The sequence below is a fragment of the Necator americanus genome, chromosome IV, assembly GCF_031761385.1.
Source record: "Necator americanus strain Aroian chromosome IV, whole genome shotgun sequence".
NCBI lineage: Eukaryota > Metazoa > Nematoda > Chromadorea > Rhabditida > Ancylostomatidae > Necator > Necator americanus.
This window is the reverse complement of record NC_087374.1, coordinates 31,021,439-31,042,591: the sequence shown is the minus strand read 5'-3', so window position 1 is coordinate 31,042,591 and position 21,153 is coordinate 31,021,439. Positions and strand designations below refer to the sequence as shown.

The 21,153-nt window shown below is 42.5% G+C and overlaps 7 protein-coding genes across 8 annotated transcripts; 6 read left to right on the top strand and 1 right to left on the bottom strand.

The window, feature by feature from the left end:
- Positions 1 to 242: 242 nt before the first annotated feature.
- On the top strand, positions 243 to 1,174 carry RB195_003317 (uncharacterized protein; the record flags this gene model as incomplete). Its single annotated transcript, XM_013435698.2, has 3 exons — positions 243 to 410; positions 477 to 1,053; positions 1,149 to 1,174. 3 exons carry the CDS (start codon positions 243 to 245, stop codon positions 1,172 to 1,174), a joined length of 771 nt encoding a protein of 256 aa, XP_013291152.2.
- A 349-nt stretch (positions 1,175 to 1,523) lies between these two features.
- On the top strand, positions 1,524 to 2,015 carry RB195_003316 (uncharacterized protein; the record flags this gene model as incomplete). Its single annotated transcript, XM_064200918.1, has 1 exon — positions 1,524 to 2,015. One exon carries the CDS (start codon positions 1,524 to 1,526, stop codon positions 2,013 to 2,015), a length of 492 nt encoding a protein of 163 aa, XP_064056799.1.
- Positions 2,016 to 7,832: 5,817 nt separating this feature from the next.
- RB195_003315 (uncharacterized protein) lies at positions 7,833 to 8,144 on the top strand (the record flags this gene model as incomplete). Its single annotated transcript, XM_064200917.1, has 1 exon — positions 7,833 to 8,144. One exon carries the CDS (start codon positions 7,833 to 7,835, stop codon positions 8,142 to 8,144), a length of 312 nt encoding a protein of 103 aa, XP_064056798.1.
- A 35-nt stretch (positions 8,145 to 8,179) lies between these two features.
- Positions 8,180 to 8,479, top strand: RB195_003314 (uncharacterized protein; the record flags this gene model as incomplete). Its single annotated transcript, XM_064200916.1, has 1 exon — positions 8,180 to 8,479. The coding sequence occupies one exon, from the start codon at positions 8,180 to 8,182 to the stop codon at positions 8,477 to 8,479; it is 300 nt and encodes a 99-aa protein (XP_064056797.1).
- A 2,052-nt stretch (positions 8,480 to 10,531) lies between these two features.
- On the bottom strand, positions 10,532 to 11,633 carry RB195_003313 (uncharacterized protein; the record flags this gene model as incomplete). Its single annotated transcript, XM_064200915.1, has 3 exons — positions 10,532 to 10,704; positions 10,800 to 11,409; positions 11,466 to 11,633. 3 exons carry the CDS (start codon positions 11,631 to 11,633, stop codon positions 10,532 to 10,534), a joined length of 951 nt encoding a protein of 316 aa, XP_064056796.1.
- An 8,131-nt stretch (positions 11,634 to 19,764) lies between these two features.
- On the top strand, positions 19,765 to 20,890 carry RB195_003312 (uncharacterized protein; the record flags this gene model as incomplete). 2 transcript variants are annotated; one of them, XM_064200914.1, is made up of 3 exons in its annotated part: positions 19,765 to 19,953; positions 20,010 to 20,619; positions 20,718 to 20,890. In XM_064200914.1, the coding sequence occupies 3 exons, from the start codon at positions 19,765 to 19,767 to the stop codon at positions 20,888 to 20,890; spliced, it is 972 nt and encodes a 323-aa protein (XP_064056793.1). The 2 variants fall into 2 exon arrangements, with proteins under 2 accessions (XP_064056793.1, XP_064056794.1); XM_064200913.1 differs by having other exon boundaries at positions 19,786 to 19,953.
- Positions 20,590 to 20,890, top strand: RB195_003311 (uncharacterized protein; the record flags this gene model as incomplete). Its single annotated transcript, XM_064200912.1, has 2 exons — positions 20,590 to 20,619; positions 20,696 to 20,890. The coding sequence occupies 2 exons, from the start codon at positions 20,590 to 20,592 to the stop codon at positions 20,888 to 20,890; spliced, it is 225 nt and encodes a 74-aa protein (XP_064056795.1).
- Positions 20,891 to 21,153: the final 263 nt, after the last annotated feature.

Below are 21,153 nucleotides of genomic sequence, written 5' to 3'. Positions count from 1 at the left end.
TATTACATACGTACGCACGTACATCATGTTGCTTTAGATTTGCTCGATCACCTTCAGAAAAAAACCGAAATTTCCCACTGATTAGCTTTATGTCGCTCGTAATCATGAGTGATTCGATACGAAATACGCGGTAAACTCAGGAGACGCCGAAAAAATCGAATATGTGTTGATGCAAGGTTATGCGCTATGGAATCGTGGGGGTATATAGATCGGTGGAATTCCTACACTGAACCATCATCGACATGGAGTCTGAGTGGCAGCATCGTTGCAAAGCTTACCGCTTTGTGGCCTACTCGGCCGTCGCCTTTTCGGTGGTCGCCATTCTTGGAGCAGCTACCACTTTACCCATGGTTTATAATTATGTACATCATGTCCGGCGGACAATGCATAACGAACTTAACTTCTGCAGGGTAAATTTAATTCACGAAAGTCTTCTTGCCACTGCTTAAAACTTAACATTGTTTGATCTTTTTCAGACGTCTGCTCGCGATATCTGGTCTGAGGTAAATGGCATGAGACTGCCAGCTAATCGTACCGCCCGTCAGGCTGGTTACGGAGGAGATGAAGAAGTGAAGGGAACCGCCAACTACGCTAACAACGGTGGAAACGACTGCAGCGCTTGCTGTTCAGGAGGAGCCGCTGGACCAGCAGGAACTCCAGGAAACCCAGGACGACCAGGAAACCCAGGAGCTCCAGGAGCCCCTGGAAACCCAGGCCAACCACCAGTTCAGCCTTGCGACGAGTACACCACTCCTCCATGCAGGCCTTGCCCACCTGGACCACCAGGACAGCCAGGAGCCCCCGGACAGCCAGGAGACGCCGGAAGCAACGGAAACCCAGGAGGACCAGGATATCCAGGAGGCCCAGGAGGACCGGGACCCAAGGGACCCCCAGGACCCGCCGGAAACCCAGGATACCCCGGAGGACCTGGTCAGCCTGGCCAGCCTGCCTATTCCCAACCACCTACCCCAGGAGCACCTGGACCTCAAGGACCACCTGGACCCCAAGGACCACCCGGAAGCGATGGACAGCCAGGATATCCCGGAGGACCTGGTATGACTTGGACTCGATATTTTCAGAATTCTTTTCTTCAGAAAATAACAATATACATAACTACTTATCAAAATCTTTAAACAAATGTTTTTCAGGAGCAACGCTCAAGGGACCACTTTGACGCGATGGTTTAACCTAATTCCATGTACACCATGGAGCTCCGGAAACGGACCATGCACTCCCAAACCGAACTCCCTAACTTCTGCAGGGTAAATTTTCGAGGATGGAACTCTACGTTAAAGTCTTCTTAGCCACTAGCTTAAAACTTAAACATTGTTTGATCTTCCCTTTCAGACGTCTGCTCGCGATATCTGGTCTGAGGTAAAATGGCATGAGACCTGCCAGTCTATATCGTTCCGCCCGTCAGGCTGGTTAAGAAAGGAGATGAAGAAGTGAATGGGAACCGCCAACTACGCTGATAACATTAAAAACGACGGTGGAAACGACTGCAGCGCTTGCTAGTTCAGGAAATGGAGACTGCCGGACCTCATATAGCAGGAACTCCAGGAAACCCAGGAAAACGACCAGGAAACCCAGGAGCTCCAGGAGCCCCAAATGGAAACCCAAGGCCAACCACCAGTTCAGCCTTTGCGACGAGTAAACTCACTCCTCTCATGCAGGCCTTGCCCTACCTGGACCACCAGGACAGCCAGGAGCCCCCGGACAGCCAGGAGACGCCGGAAGCAACGGAAACCCAGGAGGACCTAGGATATCCAGGAGGCCCAGGAGGACCGGGACCCAAAGGGACCCCTTTCAGGACCTTTCGTTTCCCCGGAAACCCCAGGATACCCCTGGAGGACTCTTGGGTCAAAGCCTGGCCAGCCACAATGTTCCTATTCCCAACTCACCCACTCCAATGGAGCACCTGGACCTCAGTTGAGGACCAAAAACCTGGACCCCAAAAGGACCACCTTCGGATAGCGATGGAAACAGCCAGGATATCCCGGAGGACCTCGGTATAAGACTTGGACTCGATATTTCATAAATCAGAATATCTTTATCTTCTTCAGAAAATAACAATATAAATAACTACTTATCAAAATCTTTAAACAAATGTTTTTCAGGACAGCCCGGACCCAAAGGGACCACCTGGAGGCGATGGAAACAGCCAATGGGTGCTCAAATGGAAACCCTGGAGCTCCAGGAAACAAGGGCCCACCAGGAACTCCCGGAGAGCCCGGAATCTGCCCCAAATACTGCGCTATCGACGGAGGTGTTTTCTTCGAGGATGGAACTCGACGTTAAATATTACGTCTCAGCAAATAGAAAACAATATATTGATAAAAATTCTCCTATTACTCTTCACTCTATCAGATACTCTCCATAAAGGGAAGTCAGAAAAAGAAGTTCTGTCATTGGCTCCTGACCAATACTATTTATAGATATGTAACATTTTGGTTTAAAAATGCAAAAAAAAAAATGGAGGAATGGCAGCATATTATGGCGGCAACAACTACAGTACACCAAACAATTTTTAGTAGTGCTGCACCTTTAGCTTTATGCTATTCATAAGATAGTCGGAAAATCGATTCTTACAGATGTATACAAAGTTTCTAACTCCACATAAAAAATAAAATCACGTAAAACTATTGAAAAGTTGTAAATTGAAGAATCGAAAACCGAAATCCCATCGCGAAGAACTGAAAGGTATGGTGGAGACACGTTAGCATCGGACCGCACTGTCGAAGGGAATTTTATTGTGGTCAATAAAATAGGTATTTTTGAAGAAACAATCTAAGAAGTATAAAAATACCAGAAGTTTTGTGCGATTATTCTCTGAAGACTGGATAACTTCAAGATCACTTAAGACCTCAAGAAGAAAAGCGGGTGACATCACTAAAAAATTTTTTCGGATTCGAAAAGTTCTTTAGGAACCATTTCTATCGCTTAAAGGAAATGCAAAACCACCTGTCCTGCTCCAATTTTATGCGTTTGCTATAGCTTGTGCACACCTTGGGCGGGGGGAGGTGTGTGTGTAAAGAGGATCCCTGTAGATTTTCTTTTATTTTTTCTTATTTTTAGAAAAAGAGTTCATTTGATAAGATTTCTACGCTTTCTAATGGTAATATCTCGACAAAACTCGCTCCCATTCTCTTATCAAAACAACACACAGAATGAAATGTACTTCTAATTACATTGTTCTTTAATTTACTCAGCAATTTCGACCCCTCATACTTTTCTTCTTTACTTATTTCCTTATAGCTATGTAGTTCTTTGCATCTCTACGGCCAGATTAGAATCTAAGACGGTTGTCTGCGTCTCCATGAACGACTGGAGCGTGGCTTCGACAAGGTATGTTCGCGTGTGTCTAATGTCTCGGAGGCACTCGCGATGAATCCGCTAGGACTGTCTTTACCGTTCCCTTCATCCACTCAGAGCCTTCTTCCACTATACGAGGCGACGTTTGGATGACGGGATACCTGTATTATCCACGATTGTGATAGCATTTCCGCGGATCAAATACATGAATCAGGAGAAGATAAAGGCATCAGCCCACGAATCTGGGGTGGAGCGGGTTTTAGGTGGGTTATGCCTATACGGGATCGTAGATTATGGGGAGCAGGGTGATTCCGCCCATTTCTTCCTAACTGCAGTAAACGGCCCGAAATATGCGGCGCGTACACAAGGTTGGCACGCTCCAATTGAACTCGTCGTAGAAAATAGCGCCCCGGAAAGCTCTTAGGGGCCGTTTTTTTACGGCGATTAGGAAGAAGTGGACGAAATCATTGTCATCTTCATAATCTACGATCCCGTATAGGCATAACCTACCTGAAACCCACACCATCCCAGATTTGTGGGGTGATGCCTTTAAACGTCAACCTTCATGAAAGAATGACAATTGATCATCGAGAAGATCAGTGCGACCACATCATGGATTTGCTATCAATCGGAGGAGTGGACTGTTAATTAGGCAAAACAGCATCATGAAAAAAAAGGAGTAGTAAAAGTATAAAAAGTAAGTAAGGCGCAAATTGCTCGTATGTATGAACGCGAGATTTATGAAAGGCTTATTCAGAAGCTGTAACACCGCTCATTAATCACCATCGCTCCACTCGGAGCGACCAAAATCTCACAAACTATCGGTTTTGCTACGCCGAGCATGAACATCGAAAAAAGCGACAAGCGACGGTAACAGCGCGGGACCGTCGGCCACCGTGATGCGCCACTAACTTGTCTTAGAGTGGAAATGTCGGGGCAGCTTTTTCATCACTACATTGTTCTCTTTCAGATCCATCTAAAAACCTTCATTTCGTTTAGAAAAAAGCAAAATGCCACCATATGCACACAAAAAAAATTACACTCAATTAGTATATTGTTTATATTACATACAACATAATACAATGTATATATATATATATATATATATATATATATATACATAAAGTGTAACACAATTAAAACTGCATAAATTATAATATAACAATTCCAACCTCAAATAGCCTGAGGTCATTGCTGTAAACTGTACAAGAACTCAAGCTACCAATTCTCGTTCTCCATTTTATCGAATAAAGGATAAAGTTTCTGGCGTTGACCAATCCGCTTGGGATGCGCCCCCACGTTCACTTCGATTCAGAATCGTTTGAGGTTTACGGACGTGAAACTGGCCTATACAATGAGTTGCGGTGGCTAGCCGATGTGTCAAGTCAGTGTTTTTACCCTCCCAGACAAGTCTGGTACCAATTTATCGATCCCGTAGGGATGAAAGGCTTGAGCACTAGGGCGAATTCGAACCTCCGGTCGATCGTGCGGGAAGCGGAATCTCTAACCGCTACACTATACCTGCCCTATTTTATCGAAACATCAAAAAAATTATTGAAAAAATAGTGACTCAACAATATAAGATTGTTGATTCATTATTTTTTCTTTCTTTTCTTTATTTATTCTATTTTATTTTATTGTGCGATTTTGATCATTGTGTAAAGTTCTAGTTTATTTTCAATGAAAATCTCATTTTCGTCTTTTTCTTACACTTCTTCCCTATCCTGCACCCCGTCAATATCCAGAACAGAGCTAAAATTGAAAAAATTCGAAGTGAACTATTGCAGTACACAGTGTAATTCAGTTTACAAAGTGGTTTTTTTTTTCTTTGGATAGATTTTTTTTTGCCCTCCTATACCATCGTCTTCTTAAAAGTCTTCGTAACAAATGAGGAGATGGAATTTTCGTCTAGAATTTATACCACTATTTCAGAACTGTTTTCATTAATTCACTCAAAAAAACTAACGCTGACATCGGATTTCGATGTTGATAGTCGGTTTCAAAACGACTCGAGATCCTTTATTTTTTGTAAGGCTGTGGGGTCCAACTATTTTCGCATCTGAGTCAGCGCAGGCCGATTATACCCATTGGCAGTCACTGCTGCACCGTTGGCCAAGCAACAATTTTTTTTCAAATTTCTGGGAATTATTAGGAATTGTAAATGTCAAAACCACAAAACCCTCAGAAATCTGAAAGCCTTTTCTTCTCAAAAAATGGGGATAGAAAACATGTATGGAAAAGGGCGGGTGTAGCGTAGTCGGTAAGAGGTCCGTTGTAACCGCAGGGTCGATGATTCGAAACCGCCCTGGTGCCAACCAAGCCTTTCATCCTTCCAGTGTCGATAAATTGGTACCAGACTTGTCTGGGAGAAAAGAAACACTAAGTGGACTGATATGCATTTGTCTGACTGACTTTATATGGAAGAAAAAGTGATTAAAAGGTTTCACCGTTGATGTGATGGCTGTTCATTCTCTAATGATGGATTTATTGCTGTCGCTTGGACAGTTCGTTTAAAAGTGAACTATTTGTAATCAACTCTTACATAAAAGCGCTGCTGAATGATTGAAGGCAGCACCCCACGAATCTGGGGTGGTGCGGGTTTCAGGCAGGCAATGCCTATTCGGGGCCGTAGATTCTGGGAAGAGGCTGATTCCGTCCATTTCTTCTTAATTGCCGTAAAAAAACGGTGAGCAAGATGCGGCGAGTGCACAAGGTTGGCGCGCTCCAATCGAACTCGTTGTAGAAAATAGCGACCCGGAACGCTCGAAGTCGCATCTTCTGGGCTGTTTTCTTCGCGGCAGTTAGGAAGAAATGGACAGAATCATCATCCTCCCCTTAATCTACGAACCCGTATAGGCATTGCCCACTGAAACCCGCACCACCCCAGATTCGTGGGGTTATGCCTTAAAGAAAAGAGAGGGGATGATGATCTTTGGTGGGATTTCGTATACAAAACAAAAGAGAAGACCGTTTAAATCTAATCGAATTAGCTCGCAGCTGAACTAGTCGTATTAAATAACAATATTCATCACTTTGCTGTATACTTGTTGCTTTATTCCATAATATGTATTTGCAGAATATTAATCGAAAGGTTGTTCTGGACGAAAGTATGCGACGTTCGCGCAATGTTGCCCATCCAACTCTGCAGCAGAAATTGCCATAGGGTACAAACGGTCAGCCCTGGTTGAGATACTTGATAAAATAAGGCCAAAGACTAAGGCTAAATTGTGTAGGAGGACCAGACAGACCCTATCTCTTGGTTTCTAAATGGAATTGTGAGTGAACTACTACCAAAAGTGTCTTCTCATCTATCAAGCAGTTCACAATTCCTTGAACGTCTTAAAAATGCCATATTCGAACAAAATTGTGTCATGGAGTCATTTGACGTGACGTCTTTGCACACAAACGTTCAAAACAAACAGGCGTTACAAGCGTTATCTGAAATGCTAGATAGACACGGCCGTAGTATAGAAACTTTTGGTTTAAGCAAACAATGCATAATGATCCTGATCAACGAATGCCTCCAGTGCAATACTTTTAAATGGTCAGGAAAATATTTCTCTCAAATATGAAGACTTGCTATGGGCCAAATGCTTGCTCCAGTTCTTGCCGTTTGCTTTATGAGCAGAATAGAACAACCAGTGATAGGGCGTTTTCCACAGATATACTGCCGTTATATCGATGATTGCTTCCTTCTGACATCAACGCAGTCCGAAATGGACGAATGCTTTAGAATTTTGAATGAACGAGAACAACCAGAAGATGGTTGGCTGCCTTATTCGAATGCTCAAATAAAACTGCATGATGGCATTGCAAGTGTGAAATGGTATCGCAAGGCAAGCTCGAAAAACATACTGATAAACGCAATGATAGCCCATCCTAATGGTACGCATTTTCTATTTTTGTTCTTCTGTTTCTGGAATTTCTCTTTGAGTGAATCACTGAAATCTCTATTGTATTGCGTTCTCAAATCAGTGACTAATGTTAAGGTTTGCTTCATCCGTATCGGCTCATATCTCATAGAAGATCTGATGTTTTGAAATAGCTAAGCTTTCTTGCCGCATTCTTTGTCGAACACAAACGAACATAGCATTATCACCAGTGAGAGCACCATTTGCTATGACTTTTTCCCTCGCTTTATCATTGAAACGCATCTGTCATCGTTTGATATAAAGTAGAAGCTGTAAGAACACTTATGCTCATATTGTCAGTTTCTTAAGCGTTTCCAAAACTTTGAAGTTCTAATTTTCTCTCATCATTCGTATGGTTGATCGTATACGTATATTGTTCGTATGGTGAAGTTTAATTACCCAAGTTTGAAGTCGTCAAAGAGGAGCGGTCGAGGTCCGCGACTACTCGGAGAAGCCCGGAACTTCTTTATGGTGCATCGCGACTGATCGACATCTCGGGACCACGTCGACAGAAGAAGAATCTTCGACTTCAACAATCGGAAGAAGAAAACTTCACGAAGAAACTCTGACGTTCATCGACTTCGAAGGAACCAAGCCCCGCTACGATTGATGACCACGACTTTGTCTACGCGACAAGGGGTCTCGACACGGGCGTGCAACCGACTTAAGGAAAGTCTGAGAGACCAAGAGGAGCTCCTCACAAACGCGGCTGAAATCCATGATGACGAACTCGAGCAGCAGTTTTTCAGCGAACATAGCAGACAAATGCGGCAGGCACGACGAACGATCGAAGCAGAAATGGACACAGTGGAAAAGGCTTTGGAAAAATACTCTGCAGCCGCCGACTTTCTGGACCCGGATCTACCTTCATCCGCTGAGGTTCTCGACAAAATCACCACCAACAGAGGAACTCATGCCTAGGGAAAGGTCATGCAACGCTGTCGAAGCTGTTAGCTATGGAATCGGCCCTAGCACCTGCAGGAGATCGCCGTTTCCCTGGAAGAACGACAACGAGTGAAATTCCAACGGTATCTCTGCCACCAATGCCTATCCCGAAGTCCGATGGCAAGCTATGGGAGTGGGAAACGTTTTGGACGGCATTCAATCACTCAGTGCATTCGATGGAAATAGACGACTTGTATAAGATGAACTACCTCCTTGACGCTCTCAAAGGCGAAGCACGAGCTTGTGTGAAGCAGTACGAAATTTCACGGAATACGTATGCTACAGTCATCGCACATTTACAAGAAAAATAGAGCGACCGGAAAGCACTGCTGGACCAACTTCTACGAAAACTGCAAGCTGCAGGAGTCGCAAGTGAGCGTCCTGGAGATCAGGCGAACCATTTGTGAGTATCTCATTTCGCTCGTCAGCCAACTGCCGCGTCAGCCAGCGTGGTGTACTTGGAACAATATCGAGGCTTGACGAAGAGAGAGGAGGAGTTTGATGGGATATGCATAGTATGAAAGACCTCGAACCATTTTCAAGCCTTTGAAAAAGACGAGTTTGTCGAAAAGTCATGCCAGTAAAGAAGTTCCACCTAAACCTCGTTGGCATAGCAAGAAAACATAAATGAATCATTTGACTTAATCGCTGGGCTGATATCATCGCTTGACGCAATTATCCGCATCCTCCCTGGGGTGTGCCCTGGATGATGTGCGAAAATAACGGAGTTCCCCACTCTTAAAAGCATCACTTCACGAATCTGAGGTGGTATGGATTTCAAGTGGAGTATACGAAATCGTAAATTATGGAGGGGTGGATGATTCCGTCCATTTATTGCTAATTGCCGCAAAAAACGGCCCCTGAAGATGCGGCGCGTGCACAAGGCTGGCGCGCTCCAATCGAACTCGTTGTAAAAAATAGCGCCCCGGAACACTCGAAGTCGCATCTTCCTTGCCGTTTTCACGGTAATTAGGAAGAAATGGAAAGAATCACCCTCCTCCGAATAATCTACGACTCCGTTTAGGCATTGCCCACCTGAAACCCGCACATCCCAGATTTGTGGGGTGATGCCTTTAAGTCAACTTAGCCTTAAATGACAACTCAACTGCCATCTTTAGGGTGTCTCACTTTTTTTTAATGACTCAATGAGCGTAGTCTTGAAATGGTGTTATAAAATCTAGCTGAAATTTTCATCTCATTTCTTTCTGCGGAAGGTCATGAAAAGATGCAAGAAAATCCACCCAACGAAGGAACAGGTTTATAAACTAAAGTGCACTAGGCGTTCCAGAAAGTTATCGATGAGCTATTTCCACTTAAGTACTGTTTTGGAGATTAATGAGGTTGAAACGTAGAAAGAAATGTGGGGAAAAGGACGAAAAGGGTGATTTTCAATGAAGACGACCCATAATTTTACATAATTCACAAATTCACACACACAAGTCAGAGTTCCACAAAATAAAAAGGAGAGAAGAATGGTACATCAATTTTTTCTATCGCTAGTCTTTACAATTTTGTAACGTTTTGATAAAACAAAGTCGGAGAACTTAGAGGATTTAACGTTTGAGTTCTTGTACAGTTTGCTGCTATGATCTCAGCCTATGTAAGTTGCAGTTATTGTATTTTTAGCAAATATTTGGCAGCATTATTGCTTTTTTCTTAAGGATATGAAAATGCTTGGATGCATCTTGAAGAGAAGATTCCAATGATGCAAAGTGTTCCAAATTTCCATTCTATGACAAGTTAGCGGAGGACTACGGTGGCCGAGCGCGCCACACCGTCACTCACCGTCGGTTTTTCAATGCTCATGCATAGAATTGCAATTTGCAGATTAAGCTACGAATCGCTCTTAAAATAGAAATAAGGCAAGATCCCAAGCTCCAAGAGCATAACCGTTACCAGCGATGTAACTGTAATTTACATCTTAATCATAACGAATTGTTAGGCCCCAACCGTTACAACTTAAAAATATTCAACGCAGATGAGAGTTTCAATTTAATTCGATCTACAGTTTTGAAACTTCTCATTATTTTTATAGGATCAAGGAGTCACATTTGAAAATGTCATAAACATTTGTGACAATCAGTTTTCAGTCATGTTATGAACAGCATAGAGCTAAAGGTGCAATTTGCGTGATTAAATACTGTTTGATGTCTTGTTGCTTCCATAATATGCTGCCTTCTTTGTGACGTTTGCATTTCTAATGTTAGGTCAAGTTTTAAATATCAATTAATGGCGTCGGCGCTGAGGCAACGACACGAATTCTTCTTTGTGACTTCTACGAAGGTAAAGAGCCGGTAGAGCAAGCGGTAATAAAAGAAGTTTTATCAGAATTTTGCTTCCTATTGAATGGTGAATCGTAATGTTTAACGGCGAGTTCCATCCGCGAAGAAAACACCTCCGTCGAGGGCGCAGTATTTGGGGCAGATTCCGGGCTCTCCAGGAGTTCCTGGTGGGCCCTTGTTTCCTGGAGCTCCAGGGTTTCCATTGGCACCAGGCTGTCCATCGCCTCCAGGTGGTCCCTTGGGTCCGGGCTGTCCTGAAAAACATTTGTTAAAAGATCTTGATAAGTAGTTATGTATATTGTTACTTTTTGAAGAAAAGAATTCTGAAAATATCGACTCCAAGTCATACCAGGTCCTCCGGGATATCCTGGCTGTCCATCGCTTCCGGGTGGTCCTTGGGGTCCAGGTGGTCCTTGAGGTCCAGGTGCTCCAGGGGTGGGTGGTTGGGAATAGGCAGGCTGGCCAGGCTGACCAGGTCCTCCAGGGTATCCTGGGTTTCCGGCGGGTCCTGGGGGTCCCTTGGGGCCAGGTCCTCCTGGGCCTCCTGGATATCCTGGTCCTCCTGGGTTTCCGTTGCTTCCGGCGTCTCCTGGCTGTCCGGGGGCTCCTGGCTGTCCTGGTGGTCCAGGTGGGCATGGCCTGCATGGAGGAGTGGTGTACTCGTCGCATGGCTGAACTGGTGGTCGGCCTGGATTTCCGGGAGCTCCTGGAGCTCCTGGGTTTCCTGGTCGTCCTGGGTTTCCTGGAGTTCCTGCTGGTCCAGCGGCTCCTCCTGAACAGCAAGCGCTGCAGTCGTTTCCACCGTTGTAGCCTCCTCCTCTTCTTCTTCCAGCATCTTGGAAAGCGGAACCACCATCCACAGCTGCACCTTCATCTCCTCCGTAACCGGACTGACGAGCGGTACGGTTTGCTGGTACTTTCATACCGTTGACCTCAGACCAAATGTCACGAGCAGATGTCTAAACAGAAATGTATCTATGAATGTCGTTTAGAATCAGAGACAAGTGAAACTCACTCTGCAGAAGTTGAGTTCACTGTGCATTGTTCTTCTGACAGCGTGTACATAGTTGTAGACCATTGGAAGAGTGGTTGCAGCGCCAAGGATGGCCACAACCGAGAAGGCGACGGCCGAATAGGCCACAAAGCGGTAGGCTTTGCAACGATGCTGATACTCAAACTCCATGATGATGGTGGTTCAGTGTAGGAATTCCACCATCTATATACCCCATCCCATTGCGCATAACCTTGCATCAACACCTATTCGATTTTTTTCGGCGTTTCACCAGTTACCCGCACATTTCGTGTCTTTTCATAAAGAAAGATTATAAGAAAGGTCACGGGATGATAAAGAAAGTCTGTTATTGGTAGCAGATGAGGAAGGAATTCTTACGGAGAAAATCCTGAAAGTAACACAAAGAGACGAATATAATATTCCGCTAACAGCCGTGCTGAACGAACATGAGACTACTTCTTCCTATTTTTTTTCTATTGAGATAAAAACGATCACGAAGAGGTTTTCCTCGAAGATTTGCAGTTCATCAAAATCTGTGCTGAGTTCAGTCACTCACGCCGGTAACATTGCAGCCGAAACGCTTCGGAGGTACGAGTTGCGATAAAGAGCATGGAGCGTGGTATAGCCCGTAGGCCTGATTTTATACCAATGCACTTTCTTCGGGCTGGTGACAATCCTCTTCGTGTAATTCTAGAAGCCTACATGACGTCCTGTCTTCAGCATCTTCATCCAACTTTTCCCATCTTCTTGTGATCTGTTCTTTTCCATGAGAAAGTGACGGGGAAAGACTTCGAAACTATTGTCCGATATACCTGCTGAGCTTCTGATACAAGTTAGTAATGGAGGTCGCCCTCATGCGAATTTCAGAGGCGCTGGAGTTCAACATTTCAGAGACGCTGAATGAAGTTCAACTTCAAGGGAGACATGATTTCGTCTTGATTTCAGAAGAATGGACCACATCCAGATCGTACCAAGAGCCATGTATTCGGCTCTAATAACCCAAAAGTTATGTTCCCTGGCGTTGGCTGTTGTATATTACATCAGTTTAATAAAATAGCCACTATTTTTCCCCCTAGGGTGAGACTGATAGGTATCCCGACTTAAAATAAAATAAGGATATAGTAAAATGAATCGCTGCTCGAGCCTTGAGGATTAACCTTCGTCATTCAGGAGGTACCTAGGAAGACAATAGAGTTAAAAAAATGTGAAATGTGAAAATTAAATAAAAATAAAGATTGAATGAAATTATAGTACTCACAGTTTAAAGGTTTTCTAAAAAGTTTTAAAGAGTCAAAAGAAAAATCGAATGTAGTACGGTTATTCCATACCATCCAGTTCTATTCTCTTCTTTCTATGGAACACATTCTATTCTCTATCTTTTTTGTCGTTGTTAGTGGAAGAGGTTCGCTCATTCCGGAGTGTTTTCTTTTATCAAAACAAAATTGTGCTTTGTAAACATGCGTTTTTTTCAGCTAATGAGTTCCCATTTCCAAGAAGAATTAGGAAGTGATGCCGTGAGGGAACCGTTCATAGTTCAAACTAAATTTTTCAGATAAAGTGCATCGGATTGGTGCGTGACATCCAGAACACGCGTGCCCTCCTTTCTTCCCTCAAGATGTAAGGAAATGTTCTGACTTATGCAATGTCACTAAGTCACAGAGTTTGACTGCATGAACTCATACAAATTTGTAGGGAGGAATCATCGGCCGGTCCCATCACTATCGTTCTTCATTCATCTTCATTCCGTGCAGATCCTAAAAATTACTTAGCATGGAAAATTGGTTTGCTCTTTTGATCTGCTTTTGGGAATTGTACGGAATGTAATATGAATCGTGTGACACTTGCAAACTATACTTCAAACCCCGCCCACTAGCGAAAACAACCCAAGGTCGAAAATTCCAGCAAACATTGCTGCTAAACTAGCGATAAGGATTTTACTGAACTAGAACTATCCGTTTATTTGAGCCTCGGTTTAGGCTGTCTATTCGAATTATTCATTTATTCCACGTGGAGGGTGCTATACTATTGGGAAAAAATTGTAGAACCTTGATTGATTGAGTAACACATTAATTCGAGCATAAAAGACCACAATAAAAGCTGAAACTGCGGCAGAGCGCTTGGCGATGAGCGACAAATCCACTCAAAGCAAAGGCTCAACATAATATGTTCCTGGATTTCAACGAATCCGACGAAATCCAACGGTGCAGCCTACTGTGATGCTTTTGAGACATTGCCCAGTTGAACTTTATAGGATTCCGGTTGAATCCCATCAAATGTTCGACGATGACGATTTCTAGAGAAGGAGAACTTGTTGTAGATGAACAAGAGTGCCTTTTTTATTTTGTATGTAAGGGTGACGAAAAAAGCATGGGAGCGAGAGCTAAGGCTAACTTTTCTTCGCAGGTGAATCAGTTCGGGTCAAAGCCCAGGATAAAAGTGAAGAGAAAAGGATAAAGGATAAAGAATAAAGTGTCTGACGTTAATCAATACGCCTGGGATGCGCCCCCACGTTCACTTCAATTCAGAATCGTTTGAGGTTTACGAACGAGTAACTGGCCTATACAATGCCTTGCGGTGGCTAGCGGATGTATCAATTCAGTGTTTTTTTTATATTCTCAGACAAGTCTGGTACTGATTTATCGACTCCGAAGGGATGAAACGCTTGGTGAGCGCTAGAGCGGATTCGAACCTCCGATCGATCGTGCAGGAAGCGGAACCTGTAACCGCTGCACTACATCCGCCCAAAGAAATAAAAAGAAAGATTTTGTAAAGCAAAGACTAGACGAATCCGAAATTAAATTTTGGCTAAGAAATCCCGAAAAAGAAATGCGCCCCTACTTTTTACCATCATATATATATATATATATATATATATATATATATATATATATATATATATATATATATATATATGTATATATATATCAATAATCTATGACATCTATAATGAATAATATATGTATACTGTAAAATGCCTCTATGAAATTTAGTGTCTGTTTTCATTATCGTTTTTTTTTGCTTTTTTTGTTTTTTCTACTTCTTTCGGTTTACCTGCTTTAAGTTCACCTGCTTCTGTGTTCTAACATAATTTGTTCGTCCATTTTCAAATCTATCGACACCATCGCCGCGAAAAAGTGTAATGCGATCGTCTTGACCGAGGTGTGAGACTGAATGCTTGGCTGATCACGCCTGCGCCACGATGAACCGTCCGTCGTTATTGGAGTGAGCTGAGCTTCAGCTCAGATAGATCACCACTATTAATCAATTAATTCAATTTTAGCATTTTTAGGAGGTCAAAATTTTTCTTTTCATTTTTGTGGAAATCCTGGGAAAATTTCGCTACTTCGACAGTTTACAGTTGTTTTTATATAAACTCTCAATGAGTCATTTTAAATGGGATTTTAAAAGGGGAAAATATCCCAGTTAGTGGGTGATTTACAAAATTAGAGCTGTTTTCTATGCACTCTATTAAACGCCTAAACATTGCAAAAAAAAGTGACATTTCGGATATTTGAGAATGTTGAAGAGCACGAGCCTTTTTTGGTCCCAAAATTATTCAAAGATAACTCGCAGTTCTAGCAACTGGTATACAACAAGTTTCTATATTTTTCTCTTCCAATAAGGAGAATAGAATGAATAGAAATATTAGGGAATTTCTCACTTTTGTAGAACCTTTAAACCTTTACGTGGGCGTTGTTATGGTGCATCGAGGAGATCTACGTGTCTGTCACTTCCGAGATACGTATGTATATACGGTAGAGTGAAAATTCCAGCATAATTTTTGTTACGGTCATCTCAATAAATAAAAAAAACAAGTATGTAAAGTACGTACAGTGAAACCATTTAGGGTAGAACCAAGAAAGACCCGTTTGTAGAATCAACGCAATTATCAGCAAGGTTCTAGGATCGCAATTTTCAGACTTTATACATAAATCAGTTTAATTTTTCGTATTATTGTATAATTGCAATTCATTTTTATATTTTCGCCTTATCCTTATTTTTATTTGCTTAGTTTCATTTATCTATAATAAATAAAATAGATTACTTTGTAAAGTTTGAAGTAAAGTAGAAAAAAAGCACAAAGTTTAAAATATTTCATTTTATTTGTTTTAATAAGGATTAATATACCGGTCAGCAGGTCATGAGCTTCTGATTCTGAATATCTGCTTTTTCGAATGGGGGCTGTTGAGGAAATTAAACGTTAACAGAGCGGCAAAAATAAAAAAAGACAAAAGATAAAAAAAAACTCAGTTTCGCAAACATTGCGCAAATTCATCACATTCCATCGTTGGAATTGTATTACACTACTTTTTGAATCTTCTCGAATTTTATTTCTTTTTTGCTCACGACCACTAGTAAGATCAAACACTATTAAAACTAAATAAAACTAAGTACTATTAATTAAAACTAAGTACTATTAGCGTCACTGTCGAAGGAATAAAGCTAAAATGTGGGCAAACGGCTTTTACGGCTACTTTGGTCCCCTATTCGATCGCTCGTTGTTTCGAGGAAAGAAAAACTGTTTAAGCAGGCACTGGACTCATGATGGTATCACGGTACGCCTACTGAATCCTCTACGCCAACAGTTTTGCATACTTTTGATCAACTTAGCCGAAGGGGCGAAACTATCCACTTTTTTAACTTTAGCCTCCTTCCTTATTTTTATGATGTACTTAGTGTAATTACTACACTTAGTGTGTGACAGTGCAACGCGATCGTAACTTTTTCATCCGTTGATGAGGAAATAAATGAATTTGAGATTTTTCTAAGGCTGACCGTGCCAATCCTGCGATTGTAGGAAAATCCGAGAAATAATCGGTTGCCTCATAAATTTGCAAACGAACGTATGGTGTACGTTACTGCATCCATAAAAACCACGTCTTGACTTGCAGAATCTCTTTCAGATTTCAGAGCAAAGTCATATGTGTGTCATTTCAATTTCTCTCATCTCCTTTCTCTTTGAAGTCTCGTTTTTCGACGCAAACAACCATAACAGTTCTACGGAAGTTTTACAGCAAACAATATCTTTTTAAAATATCAGATAAGAAACCGGAATTCATGAAGTAATAAATATAGTCAAGAATCGAAAGAGAAAACATAACTGGTATAAGTTCTTTACCGCCCCAAAAAGTATCTGCGGAAAATAAGTGATTTGTGTCCGATTAACGAGTATCTCCTGGACAACTTCTTATGTAAACGACGGGAAAATCTAAAAGAAACTGCATATGTTTCATGAAAACTATGTGTTCTTAGCATCTATGTATGTTGAGAAGACATCGTTTCAATTTAGTCACACTGAAGCAAGAGCCAATTTTGCTAATAAATTTTATTTCGGCTAACGTTATTCCGTATTTCTCCTAATGCGTAAAAAACGCCGGACAGCGTCGCCATAAGAGTTCGACTGGAAAGCCCAACAAACTCAGATCTGTAGTATTTAGTTAAACTTGTCTAGTGTCACGCGGGACTTAATAGTAGCAGATCAATTTGTCAAAGAGCGCAGACCAGGACCTTTTTCTCAGGACAGAACACCGGTCTTTTAGACTATTTTATCCTTATTGCACCAAAGGCCTCTAACGAGGAAATCGACTGCTTATATAAAATTCCCGATCCAAGATCTATATACCGATAAAGTGCGATTACAAACACTACATCAAGAAATGAACAACAACTGCTATTCCAACATTTTACAGACTACACAATACGTTTGTTCGTCGACTTGACTTGTCGACAATCAGATCATGTGTGATATATCCTCTCAGGTGTCTCATCCAGAAGAAGTCATCTTTCCCTAAAATGCTACATCCAAAATCGAAAGCAAAAGAGTCCAAAACGTTGTGCTTACCTAGGTAGCCGCGTTGCCGTGATGTTAGCGGATATGCGCGTTGTGGAATCGCTGTGCTAATACTAATGAGGATACGAGCCGCGTGTGACCCCGAAGATCAAAACCCGCAAATGTCTCGCTTGATACAGAGCCAGCTCGTTGATCACGGCTAGGCACTCTTCCTTTCTATTCATTTTTGGACGTTTAGCGTTTATCCAAAGTTCTGCAAACCACAATTTCGGGTTCGTACGATATTACAGTGGCAGCTATGCAGAAAAGAGCATTTTCATGATATTTCCCGCTATAGGTTCCGAGAGGGGTTGCTGCGTTAGAATGTTTCATCCCATTTAGATGTTCTTTAATACGAACAGAAAGAGGTCGCCCTGTTTTGCCTAAATATTAAATAAAATACATCGTTTTAAGCGGAAACAGTGCAGGAGAGATAACATCTTAGAGCGGGATCAGGCGCCTACAGATATCAAGAGGCGCTAATAACAAGAAGCGACAACGAGAGCATTCATACATTCACATTCATTCATATTCATAATGGTGTTTTCACTGGTACAGTATACGGTAATACGGTACGAATCGTTCACAACATTGTTCTTTATACACATGCACACTTCTTTAGGAACCAGATCAAATTATCCTGTTACGTCTTCAATGTCCGACACTGGAGTCATTTGATTTGTTTCATCTCCCCAGGGTGTCTTCGGAGGGAACGTTTATCTCGTGCAGTGCTTTGCTTCTTTCCCGGTTTCCAGATGTCAGCATTGTTAAAGAAGTTCAAGATTCGTCGAAAAATGGAAAAACAATGAATTTATATTAATTGCATATTTTTGGAATAAACTCACGTACTCCTTGTGCAAGGGAACATGGAAAACGTTGAATTTGCATGGTAATCGCTAGAGATGATCAGAGTACAGACCCTGAGAACAGCAAAAAGACTTCGTGACCTTGAGCCGGTTGGCTTACCGGAGAACAGTGGTTCGCGCAGTAATTTCAAGAATTTTCTCACGATACTTTAACTGCAGAGTTACGGTGTAATCCGCTAATAATGTAATCCAGCGTGACTATTTGGTACAGAAGGTGACACAGTTTGCATTTCGCTGCCTCTCTTGGCTTTGGAAAGAAAAACTTTACATTAAACAAGGAAAATTTCTTCATAGTTTGAGCGTTTTAACGCTGCAGCTTCACGAGAATGAGAAAAAAAGAACAGTGAAATGCTGGAACGAAAGGGAATAAGGCATCCAGGACCCCTCACAATCATGAATAATGCATCCAAGTTACTAAAAACTGAAACAAGGTGGAGGCTTTTTAGTGCTCGTTACTTCTCCTGCGATAGTTTTGAGGTTCACTTACGCTTCCTCAACTTTTAGCGTAAGTTACACTGTAACATTTAAAAAAAACATTTTCCAGCAGAAATTTGATATTTTTCCCACAGTCGAACGTGAATCTCCGAAAAAAAAACTGTGCGTGATTTTTTTTTTTTTGATAAACATATTCACGTGAGATTCCAATTTTTCACCTTTCGTTCACAGAGAGAACCTAAGAAAGAAAGTAAAAAAAACAGAAAAGAAGACAAAGACAGAGGCAGAGACGGACAGAGAGAAAAATCCTTGATCATACCTTTGAAGAAGTGTAAAAAAAAGTGATGGACAGAAAAAAATGTTTTAGATTTATAAATTACTCAGCGTCTTTCCAATACTTTGAGGTATTTTTTCGAGTATTTTGAAGAGATAGACTTCAATTAGTCACGAAGTCGCCAATCAACAAATCAAGTAATCGATCAATCAATCGACCAATCAATCAGTTAATCAATCAGTCAATCAACCAAGTAGCGTGTCTCTTTTTTAAAATTTCTTCCCTTCACTTTCTTTCATAGAATACAACCTTCCTCATTGACACCGGAAAAAAATACTACCGACAATTTTCATTCGAAAATCAATGGAAAATAAGGAAAGGGAAATGTAGCTGACGGAAATTTTTGTCCACTCGTATCGATTACTTTTACTAGTGGTTGTAAACAAGTACTTTTAGCGTTGATATGCATAGGATCGTTTCATTTCTCAATCCAGCCTTCATTTTTGTGAAATCATAACCAGCAGAGAATCGTCATGAGCACAGTCGGATGCCTCCAAGCCGTGTTTATCGATAGTCAGAGTGTGTTTAACCTTCACTGCAAATTAAACACATTTGATATGTTGTTTTCATTCGAATAATCGTCTAGTGGTCAGCATTAGCGAAACCGTAATCGTATCAAGGAAGCAAACTCTACAGGTATAACGATAAGATTATCGGCGCTACAATAAACTCTCATTAATAAACTGAAATGTTCCCAACGTGCTATTCGGATGTTTGTAATAGTGAATCGAACGGCGGCGATATAGCGACATAACCGAATAGAACGCAGAAAAAAACTGATTTCCTTCAAACAAGGTTAGCAAGACGAGTGGAAAGCGTATATAAACGACTTGGTGGATGCCACTCAATACCGTTGACATGGAAGTCGAGTATCAGCATCGTTGCAAAGCCTACCGCTTTGTGGCCTATTCGGCCGTCGCCTTCTCGGTTGTGGCCATCCTTGGCGCTGCAACCACTCTTCCAATGGTCTACAACTATGTACACGCTATCAGAAGAACAATGCACAGTGAACTCAACTTCTGCAGAGTGAGTTTCACTTGTCTCTGATTCTAAACGACATTCTTAGATACATTTCTGTTTAGACATCTGCTCGTGACATTTGGTCTGAGGTCAACGGTATGAAAGTACCAGCAAACCGTACCGCTCGTCAGTCCGGTTACGGAGGAGATGAAGGTGCAGCTGTGGATGGTGGTTCCGCTTTCCAAGATGCTGGAAGAAGAAGAGGAGGAGGATACAACGGTGGCAACGATTGCAGCGCTTGCTGTTCAGGAGGAGCCGCTGGACCAGCAGGTACTCCAGGAAACCCAGGACGACCAGGAAACCCAGGAGCTCCAGGAGCCCCCGGAAATCCAGGCCGACCACCAGTTCAGCCATGCGACGAGTACACCACTCCTCCATGCAGGCCATGCCCACCTGGACCACCAGGACAGCCAGGAGCCCCCGGACAGCCAGGAGACGCCGGAAGCAACGGAAACCCAGGAGGACCAGGATACCCAGGAGGCCCAGGAGGACCGGGACCCAAGGGACCCCCAGGACCCGCCGGAAACCCAGGATACCCTGGAGGACCTGGTCAGCCTGGCCAGCCTGCCTATTCCCAACCACCTACCCCAGGAGCACCTGGACCTCAAGGACCACCCGGACCTCAAGGACCACCCGGAAGCGATGGACAGCCAGGATATCCCGGAGGACCTGGTATGACTTGGACTCGATATTTTCAAAATTATTTTCTTCAAAAAATAACAATATACTAAATAACTGCTTATCATAGTCTTTAAACGAATGTTTTTCAGGACAGCCCGGACCCAAAGGACCACCTGGAGGCGATGGACAGCCTGGTGCCAATGGAAACCCTGGAGCTCCAGGAAACAAGGGCCCACCAGGAACTCCCGGAGAGCCCGGAATCTGCCCCAAATACTGCGCCCTCGACGGAGGTGTTTTCTTCGAGGATGGAACTCGCCGTTAAATCAGGAATTTCTAGTAGTAATAAATGGTGTAGCCGGTCAATCGCGTTCAATACACATTGAAGGAATACAAAATTGAAATTTGCAGCGTTCATGGGATTTCCAAAGTTAGTTGTTCTGCTAACACTTGAAGGATAGGTACAAAATAATTAGGAATAAATTATACGGTTGTAGGGGATGTGTCTATGCGTTCTACTTCAATTTAGAATTGTTTGAGGTTCATGAACGCCTGTACAGCCCTGGAATCACGCGGGCGCGAGTTGAT